Below are 10237 nucleotides of genomic sequence, written 5' to 3' on the forward strand. Positions count from 1 at the left end.
GAAGCCAGGTCTCTGTAATTAGCATCACATCAATATTATGTTCAGTTAGGAAGTGCTTAAGCTCCTCCACATGCCCAGAGATACCACGGGCATTCCACAATCCGAGGCTTAGTGAACTGTGCATCATTTTCTGGCGTTCAATAGACTCAGACACATTTGTTTAAGGAACTGATTCGTCTAGTGAAGTTCCTTAAACATAGCTAAATACTGTCCTGTTTATAAAAATGGCCATATCTCGGAAACTACAAGGGCGATTTCAATGTCCTGTGCACAGTTGATAGGGCTGGCCCGTAAAAGTTGTTTGCCACAGGACTTGTCAGGATCCGCAAAGATATGGCCAAACTGTAGACTTATTTGTGTACAGACAAATGTCCTTATAACTTGGCTACTTGGAGGATGTTCGTTCTTATTTACGAACATTCTCAATAAGCTGGACAAGGACTATCGGTTGGCCAAACGATAACATGATTGATTGATTAATATCCTTTTTAGAAAAATAGTCGTAAGTCAGCTTTTTGACAGGACTTCCTGTGTTAAGCTTGCAATGATTAACTCCATCGATTGACATTGAAGTGAATAGGGATAATCACCGGATCAGACAAGTCCTTCTCCGAAAGTTAACTCCAACCCCTTTTCTTAATACCCTTACCCCCCAAGGAGCGATATGCAAAGAAAGCAGATGAGAAAACGCAATTGTTTAAGCCACACAGTGTATAAGGATATTGTTTAATACTTTGCATATCGCAATAACATAAATTATTAATTAAATAAATAGAAAGCTTAGGGCTACTGTCCTTATTCTATATGGACTAGGACTAGTCGATAGGAACGTGCTTGAGCAGCCATTTGGCCAGTTTTCCGGATACCTTCAGGACGATTTTAGGACGATTGAAGAGAGTAGAGAAGAAGTGGACGCCCCACTGAAAGGATAATAGAATAATTTTGTTCGTAGAAAGATGAGTTTTCTAGCATTTACTTACGCAGGATGCGATTGTTGTTGTTCCGCACATTCAAGAACAGACTGGGCGAATCCTTGCTCATCAGGGGTCGGCGGTGACGTAAACTAGTATGTTCAGAAACAGACCCTAGCTGATGACTTGCAGCTCAGGCATGAAACCGTTCTGTAGGATTCAGCGCAATGTTCGTCCATCTTCTTCTGAAGCCTCCATGCTCTTGAGCGTAAGATTTTATATGCCTTGCGGTATATGATATAGTGGTCCGATCTTGATAGCATTTTGCATATATATGAGGAGAAAAGTAAAACTAATAAATGCCGAGTTTGGTCAAGATTTCTTGAAAAACAAAATGTTTTTCATACAAGAATCTACTTTTCGACCTATCGTTTCTATGGCAGCTATATGATATAGTGGTCTGATCTTAATAGGATTTTGTATATATATGAGGAGTATAGTAAAACTAATAAATGTCGAGTTTGGTCAAAATATCTTGAAAACAAAATGTTTTTTCATATAACAACTTAATTTTCGACCGATCGTTCCTATGGCAGCTATATGATATAGTGGTCCGATCCAGCTGGTTTAGACATATGTGCTACGTGCAACAGAAAAAGGTACTTCTGCAAAGTTTCATTAAGATAGCTTTAAAAATTGAGAGACTAGTTCGCATAGAAACAGACATACGGACAGACGGTCAGACGGACAGACGGACATGGCTCTATCGACTCGGCTGTTGATGCTGATCAAGAATATATACACTTTATGGGGTCAGAGATGTCTCCTTCTATGCGTTACACATTTCACGACAAAATTATAATACCCTCTGCAAGGGTATAAAAAGACCAAAACATATTACAATTAAAATGTTTATAAATTTCTTTTTTTATTTACTTTGTCAATTGTTTAAACAAGTGCCAGATGGACTCTCAAAAAAACACAACTAGCAAAAATTGATATTAGTTAAGATTCTATGTAAGATCTGAGCTAGTAACAATAATGTTCACATACATAGCTTAATTAGTTGCAACCTAGCTACAAAATTCGAGATGTGCTCATAAAATCAAAGATGGTTATCGTTATTGGTGAAAGTATCGATAAAATGAATCGATCAGCCGGATTTTGAAATCGATATTTATCGATCTTAAGCCCGACGGTGGCAATTGTGAATATTAAAAACATTTTATTGCGAATGCAAAATGTCTCACTTTTATTTTTATACCCTGAACCCATTAAAAATTGGTATAAGGGTATATTGTATTTGTGCAAAATCCAAATGTATGTAACAGGCAGAAGGAAGCATCTCCGACCCCATAAAGTATATATATTCTTGATCAGCATCAATAGCCGGGTCGATCTAGCCCGTCCGTCTGTCTGTCTGTCCGTCCATCCGTCCGTCCGTCCGTATGTATGAACGAAAGGATCTCAGAACCTATAAGAGCTAGAGAAATTTTAGATGTAGGTGTTCCTAGTTCCCGCGCAGATCGAGTTTGTTTCCGATAATCGATAACTTACTCCGTTTGCAAGCAATCGATAAAAATCAATATCGACATCCTGTTTTGTGGGCAATTTTGGTAAATAATAAGAGCTAGAGTCACCCAACTTGACATATAGCTTCTAAAATCGAATATATATACATGCATTTGATGTTGGAAGAAGAGGGTTCAGGGTATCCCCTAGTCGGGAGCTTCCGAGTAGAACCTCTTACTTGTTTATATTTATCGATTTTATGGACGATGACGGGAATTATTGATAATACAAAATCAAATTTATCTGTTGCATATTAAGTTTGCTGGCTATAGCTTCGGAAAATCTAAAAATCGGTATTTACTGATTCCGGGAAATGTTAACATAACCACAATATGCACCAGTTCAAGGTACCAATTGATATGCTTTAGGATTCTACATATGTAACATTTAAAATGATAAAATACTAGATCGAATTTAAGTAAGTACAAAGATGTTTACACTAACTTGGATAAGTTACAGATGTGTGGAATATCCCGGCAAACAAACACAGCTGTGCCCACGCTTTATCTAATTACAGTTTGACTATGAAAGTTCAATAAGTTGTTGTTGAACTCAAATATGTGTTGGGACTATATAAGCCCTAGACCTTGGATCTTGGATTAGTTAGTTCTTTGCGACATGTTGCGACTGTTTGTGCTTAGTCTCACGTTGACCTTGGCCCTCGCCCAGACCAACTACTGCCAGCAGGGTCTGTGCAGCAGCGGCAGCACGCACATCGCCTGCCAGAACAGCGGAGTAAGTGCAGCCATCGGGCAAGTATTGAGAGTCTACGAAGACCTAAGTACTCCTTGTCTTTTTGCAGGCCTGGTCTGCGAGCTGCCCAACCAGTCCCGCGCCCTACATCATCGACATGAGCCAGGAGCTGCGCGAATTCCTGGTGATGGCCCACAATGCCCGACGCAATCGCCTGGCACTGGGCGAACTGTCTGGCTATAGCTCGGCGCGGAGAATGGCGCTTATGCGCTGGAACGACGAGCTGGCCAGCCTGGCGAATCTGAATGTGAAGCAGTGTGTGCGCCAGCGGGATGCCTGCCACAATACGGACCGATTCCGCAACAGCGGCCAGAATATAGCGCTCTTCGGCTACGAGGGTGAGGCGGGCGCTAGAACGAATCAGTATCTGCTGACGCAGGCCGTCACCAACTGGTGGCAGGAGCGGGACAATGCCGACATGGCAGTTATCGATAGTTATCCTAGCAACTGGAGCGGAGAGTGAGTACCAGATGCAGTCAGCCCCAATGGAAACTGCTTTAGCTAACCCCGCTCTCCTCTTCCATAGATCCATTGAACGCTTTGCCTTGATGGCGCAGCAGCAGAATATCGCCTTGGGCTGTGCTGCGTCCCGCTTTTTCAAGAATGGCCTTAACCAGTTCCTACTCGTCTGCAACTATGCCGTGGAGAATGTCGCTGGCCAGCGGGTCTACGTGAGTGGCCCGGTGGGCGAAGGCTGCCAAACGGGCATGAATGTCAACTATCCTGGTCTATGCAAGTTTGCCGAGGACTTTAATATATAATAAATAATCCATGCGATCTGATAATAAACAAGATTATTCATAAAAAAACAACTAAAAAATGTCGTTTTAACACCATTGCTGGATTTGAACCAGCGATCACTCGTTTGCTGTCGCAAAAAAAAAGAAATATTTAGTTTGTCGAGGACTTTAATAGTACATAACAAATTCATGCGATCCGATATCATTAGAAATATCATTAGAAAATTGTTGCTGGGCTTGAACCAACAATCACTCGCTTGTTGTGTCCTGTGTCCCACATGTATGTGTGTAAATTATATATACATATATATGTATATATAGCTTAAAAATCTTTAAAAGCTAGATTTGAATTGAATCTTTAAGCATGTATATAAAACAAGTAAGAGGTTCTAGTCGGGAGCTCCCGACAAGGGGATACCCTGAACCCTCTCCTTCCAACATTAAATGAATATATATATTCTATTTTAGAAGCTATATGTCAAGTTTGGTGACTCTAGCTCTTATTATTGACCAAAATTGCCCACAAAACAGGATATCGATATCGATTTTTATCGATTGCTTGTAAACGGGGTAAGTTATCGATAATCGGAAACAAACTCGATCTGCGCAGGCACTAGGAGCACCTACATCTAAAATTTCAGTCTCTAGCTCTTATATGTTCTGAGATCCTTGCGTTCATACATACGGACGGACGGACGGACGGACGGACGGACGGACGGACGGACAGACAGACGGACATGGCTAGTTCTACTCGGCTATTGATGCTGATCAAGAATATATATACTTTATGGGGTCAGAGATGCTTCCTTCTGCCTGTTACATACATTTGGATTTTGCACAAATATTTTCTGGTTCTGGTTCAAGCAACTAGATTGCTTTAATTTCCTTTTATAGTCAAAGAGACCCTCCCTTGGGTTGGAAAATGCCTCCTGGCGAGAATAAACAACGGGCGTTGCTCGGGACAGCAGAGAAACTGAACAAACCGGTTGCCATAGGGAATCAGGCAGTTTTGTTTGTCGAATGTGAACTTCAAATTCATAAAATCAGAGCTGGATGTTGTACAAATATATATAAATATACATACAGTATATCCAGCCTGATATACATGATATACCTGAATGGGCAACGACGGCGTGAATAAAACGGACGACATGAAGAGCAGCTCGCTCGACGAGTTCAAGCTGGAGGCGATGCGCTCCATGGGCTGGACCGTGGAGGCCGACATACCCATGGCCAATGAGGAGAATCTGGCCATACTCCAGCAGATGGTTGGCATGCGCGCTGAGAAATTCAATTTGCAGCAGCGAATCGTGGCCCTGGATGAGCGCGACAAGGCGATCGAGCGGCACAAGCGGAATATTGAAGCCACGCTTCAGCAGAATATTGTGAGTGAGACATGGGGGAGTTGGGGGCTGTACACTAATCCAAAGTTTAACCCGACCACAGACCTTCTTTAACTCGGTGAAGAACGATGTGCTGAAGGAGGCGCATCGAACGCAGCTCGTTATATTGGAGCGCAACAAGCTGAAGGAGGATGTGCGACAAAATCAAAAGGAACTGGCCGAGTACACGGACTATGCGGAGCACACACTACGTGAGTCGATCAATGCCTGAGACTGTCATTATTGTTATTTGAAGTGCATTTCCTTTCGGGTCTTTTGTGCCTCCGTTCAGTTTTCCTAATTATCCCTGGTCTAGGATCCTTTATTCCGTATCCGAGTCTCACCCTTCCGTGTAGTTCCCTGAAATATGCTCTGGCGTCCCACAGATTTCGAGGCAGAGTCTGCAGCTTGCATTTTCCAAATCATATGCTTGTCTAGATGCTAGTCGAGACCCCATGGCTCCGTGGCCGGTTAATGAGAAGGATCCAAGGGGAATTCTGTTCCTATTAGTTACTAATTCCCCACCATGAGTCACGTCTGTAGACAAATATTGGACCGTGTCTAACGGTCCGATCCCTTAAAATGTCCTTGACTACACACATATGCTATCTGGCTCCATTTCCGCCCGCCCTTGGCATCCAGTAGATGGTCAACCTATGGCTCATCCCGACGAATCAGCTGAAATATTCGCTCGGCGTTTTAGTTATCATATTGTAAATTGAATTGCAGGTAAAATCACGAAAAACAAGCGTGAAATTGATGATCTGACGAAGCGCATCAAGACGGCCAAATCGAGCCTGGTCGACTGGGCCGAGGCCATGGAGGATGGCAACAAGGGCTACCAGCTGATCGATCGATACTACCAGGACGATCAGCAGCGGGCACGGGAGCTGAACACGCGCCGCCAGCAGTTACAGGCGGACATCGATAAGCGGCGCAAGCTGGTCGTCCAGCTCTACGATGAGCAGAACACGCTGGAGAAGAATCTGGAGCGCACCGCCTGCCTGTATAGGGAGGCGCATCTGGAGCGCCGCCAGATGGTGGAGACCTGGAAGCAGGCGGTCAATCAAATGACACAGCGCGAATTGGAGATACAGAACAGTGAGACGGAGTGCGCCCAGCTTATAGAGGAAGCGGAGGCCATGGCCACCGGCTATCGCAATGCGAATGAGCAGCTGAACGATGTTCTGGAGAACAATCGCATAGTGGAGCAGGGCATCGAAATGCTGAATACGGAGACCTCGGAGGCGAAAAATGAAATACAGCGGCTAATAGATGCCTCACTGCTCAAGGAGCGCGAGATTCTGGCCCTGCGTCACGAGCTCGAGAATCTGTCAAACATGGTGCACTCGCAGCGTCTGGAGAATCGCAAGCTTCTCAAGCAACGCGATGACAAGAACACAGAGATCGAGAACTTTGCCCAGACGCTGAAGCAGGTGGAGGATCGCCTCAAGTCGATCGAGGACAAGCACACCGATGCCAATCAGCGGCTTCAAATACTGGACGAGATGATGGAGGGCGAGCAGGAGGCGCTCAATTTGCTAAACAAGGAGCAGCAGCGCTGCAACGAGTTGCTTTATCGCGCCCAGCGCCAGATCAACGACCTCAAGGACGAGCAGAAGACCTTCATAGTGCAGAGCGCGGCGCTGCATTCCACCCTGCTGGCGGTCAATCGCAGCCAGCGGCAGGTGGGGCAGGAGCTGAAGCGCCAGACGGAAATATACTATGAAATGTCCTTCAAGTATCTGCAGTGCGAGCGTCGTCTGGCCGATTTGCGTGGCAAGAACGCGGATCCTGAGACGGAGGCGCGGAATCAGCTGTTGCTCACCGAACTGGAACACTATCTGGCCAAGCTGCAGCGTCGTTTGAGCTCGACGGAGGCGCAGAACAAGAAGCTCAACTATAGCATGAACGCTCTGGTGATTGTCTACAACAACGATGCCAAGGATCTGGAGCTGGTCAAGTTCAAGATCAAGGAGGCGCAGGTCTACTGCGAGGGCACCATCAAGCGGCTGCGCATGAATCGCTACGACAACTCCGAGTTTGTCGTGGAGCTGAGTCTGCTCAAGATGCGCTGCTGTGATCTCCAGAATGTGATCGACAATTGCGAGAAGGGCACATACAGTCTGAATCAGCATCGCCTGGCGTTCCAGCGCATCATCAAGGACCGCTTTGTCGAGCTGAAGAGCCAGCAGGATGTCCTGCTGCTCAAGCGTAAACATCTCAACGAAGAGCTGAGCACCCTGCGCGCTGATCTCGGCGAGCGCAAGAAACACATTTCCGCCATGCGCGCCCGCTTCGAGCTGACATCTGCTCTGCTGGGCGTCAACGAGGACGGCACCGTGATCACGGCTACCCAGCTAAAGGTGGAGAATGCCCAGGAGCGCCAGCTGCTCGCCGACGAGGGTGATTCTCTTAACAAGAAGGTGCTCAAGGCTGAGAAGGAGGTCATTGCCCTGGAGAATACACTGCGTCAGTTTGATAAATCCAACGACAACTACCGCAAGAACCTAAAAACCTACGAGGACAACTCAAAGGGTGGGTAATCCAAACAGTATGGTTCGGCTTTGCCCGGACAAAGAATTTGCCATTCCATTTTATGTCAGATATTCCGTTTCCAATTGTCGATAAAACCCCTAAGTAAATATGTCTTCTTTTTTAACAGACCTCTAATATGAGTCAGAAGACATACAAAAACTTTAATTGAAAAAGTTTTCCGCCTATTTTCCGCGCGTAAACGTGGATGGGAACAAGTATTGCAGACTTTATTAAAAAATATTAATTTTATTATCATAGTCGCAGATTTTTCACTCGTAATAGGTGAATTTTTCGAAATAAGAGTTTTTTAAAAATGTGCAAAAATAGTTGCATAAAAAAGTGCCCGAAACTCGGTCTAATTCGGGCTTTTTATCACAAAGGTTAGCTAGAAAAATTGTAGTTGCCTAGTTTTTGCAGTTTGGGTTCTGGGTTAATCATCAATCAGTCAGTCATAAGTTGAACGATTTTTTGTTCCCCCAGATGAACAGCGTGCCGAGGAGGAGCTAAAGAAACAGCAGGAGATCTACTGCAACGATCTGGATAAGCTGAAGGTGCTGCGCTGCAAGGCGGAGTCGCACGACAATAAGATCGAGGATCAGAAACGTTCGCTGGAGGAGCTGATCAAGCAAATCGAAATGGAGAAGCAGAAATGCTCAGAAGATGCGGAGGCTCTGGATAAACTTAACAAAGAGCTGCTGGATCAAAAATCGAAAATCGAAAGAGCCAATCGCGAGATTCATTCGCTAATGAAGGAAATCAAACAGAAGTCCATTAGCACCGAATACCTCGCGCTGTTCGAGCGCGATCTCAATCTGCAGGAGCTAGAGAATCGCAACCGAAAGGCCCTAAACCTATTGTCAGATATGGCCAACAGCGACGTGGACGGACCTCAGATAATAAACTATATGCTGAGCAAAGGATTGAAGTTGCCGCAGCATTTGAAGCCCACACGCAGCTGTGTGTCCTCCAGGACAACCTCCTACTCCTCGCTGGATTGCTACTCAGTCAAAGGTGGGTGGAGAGAGAGAAAAAGTGAGAGACAGTTATCTAATATGTACCTTCCAAATATAGGTTACAGCGCACGCTCCTCCACCTCGGAGCTGAGCCTGGGCAAGGAGGAGAATAGCTCGGCGCGCATTAGCGTCGTCTCCCTGGATTTTCCGCCCAAAAAGAAGAAATAGTTTTCCACAAGTTTTCTTTCTGATTATTTCCCTCACGTGCTTGGCCAATGAACTGTTTACAAATCGGACAACCAAACAGAAACACGAATAAATCGCGCAGCAACAAAGAAAACAACAAGAACCATTAAAATAGCGCACAACACAAAGCGCTGACAAAATATCAACAAGAAACAAGAGAGCAGCAGATACCCAATATATATATATATATATATATATATATACATATTTATATATATAGTATATAGGTATACTTCATTATAAATAGCGTTGGAGAGTGCACAGCCAGCGCATACCCTTGACTGACTGAGCTGTCTAAGCAAACGAACCGCTAGATACCCTTCCTTATGAAACCTGAAAGCCTGGGCGCCCAGATCACATGCTGATTAATATGCTATATATCAACTAGATTAACCTAACTAATTCGATCATTAAATGTTAAGCGAGCAGCAAATGGAATATTACTTTCTGGCATTTTTGTTTTCCGACTGGTTAGATTGATTTCGGATTTCCATCCGCAAGAGTGAAAAATGGGTGAGAAACGGGTAAATGTAAATTTATTGAAAAACTTTTGAAATATACGAAAGTATATCAAAATCCTTTTAAATGTATTCCTAGTATGAATGTTTTTTCTTATCCAATTTCGGGAAAACCCAAATCCCTGAAATCGGATAATATGCATAATACTTGCTATATAGAATAACATCTTTGGCTGTCTTCTAAACTTTTCAACCATTTTCTGAAATATTAGGGTTAACATCTTCAAAATCATATGACAATTGCTGTAGCCCATTTATTTCCAAATATATCTAAAATATGTTCGAAATTCCATCTAGAAGAGTGAAAAAGGGTTAAATGTATATTTAATATACGAAAGTATATCAAAATCCCTTTAGAAGAATGTGGGAGTACTTTTTTTTTACCAATTTTAGAAAATATTGATTTTTGGCTTTTCAACCAGTTTCTGAATTATTAGGGATCATCTTGGAAATCATATGATAATTGCTTACCAAGAATACCCTTTAAAGCTTTTAGCTGTAGCCCATTTATTTCCAAATATATCTAAAGAATATGTCCGAAATTCGAGTACCAGAAACTGTTCAAGCTTTTTCTGAAATATTACCAAGAATACCCTTTAATACCTTAAGCTGTAGCCCATTTAT

General features: G+C 43.7%; 2 protein-coding genes across 3 annotated transcripts; both read left to right on the plus strand.

The window, feature by feature from the left end:
• The first annotated feature begins 3101 nt into the window (after positions 1-3101).
• Positions 3102-4032, plus strand: LOC115763887 (scoloptoxin SSD552-like). The gene is made up of 3 exons (XM_030706664.1): positions 3102-3218; positions 3286-3695; positions 3763-4032. The coding sequence occupies exons 1-3, from the start codon at positions 3102-3104 to the stop codon at positions 3995-3997; spliced, it is 762 nt and encodes a 253-aa protein (XP_030562524.1). The 3' UTR covers positions 3998-4032.
• A 1007-nt stretch (positions 4033-5039) lies between these two features.
• LOC115763824 (coiled-coil domain-containing protein 39) lies at positions 5040-9527 on the plus strand. 2 transcript variants are annotated; one of them, XM_030706577.1, is made up of 5 exons: positions 5040-5361; positions 5423-5570; positions 6088-7896; positions 8377-8907; positions 8968-9527. In XM_030706577.1, the coding sequence occupies exons 1-5, from the start codon at positions 5095-5097 to the stop codon at positions 9075-9077; spliced, it is 2865 nt and encodes a 954-aa protein (XP_030562437.1). In that variant the 5' UTR covers positions 5040-5094; the 3' UTR covers positions 9078-9527. The 2 variants fall into 2 exon arrangements, with proteins under 2 accessions (XP_030562437.1, XP_030562436.1); XM_030706576.1 differs by having other exon boundaries at positions 8377-9527.
• Positions 9528-10237: the final 710 nt, after the last annotated feature.

Source organism: Drosophila novamexicana, unplaced genomic scaffold (genome assembly GCF_003285875.2).
Source record: "Drosophila novamexicana strain 15010-1031.04,08,12 unplaced genomic scaffold, DnovRS2.1 tig00000770-arrow-pilon, whole genome shotgun sequence".
Taxonomy (NCBI): Eukaryota; Metazoa; Arthropoda; class Insecta; order Diptera; family Drosophilidae; genus Drosophila; species Drosophila novamexicana.

Coding starts and splice junctions, on each gene's coding strand:
- LOC115763887 (XM_030706664.1), top strand. CDS start 3,102: ATGTTGCGACTGTTTGTGCTTAGTCTCACGTTGACCTTGGCCCTCGCC. Junction 3,219..3,285: donor TCGCCTGCCAGAACAGCGGA/GTAAGTGCAGCC, acceptor GTCTTTTTGCAG/GCCTGGTCTGCGAGCTGCCC. Junction 3,696..3,762: donor CCTAGCAACTGGAGCGGAGA/GTGAGTACCAGA, acceptor CCTCTTCCATAG/ATCCATTGAACGCTTTGCCT.
- LOC115763824 (XM_030706576.1), top strand. CDS start 5,095: ATGGGCAACGACGGCGTGAATAAAACGGACGACATGAAGAGCAGCTCG. Junction 5,571..6,087: donor CTATGCGGAGCACACACTAC/GTGAGTCGATCA, acceptor ATTGAATTGCAG/GTAAAATCACGAAAAACAAG. Junction 7,897..8,376: donor CTACGAGGACAACTCAAAGG/GTGGGTAATCCA, acceptor TTGTTCCCCCAG/ATGAACAGCGTGCCGAGGAG.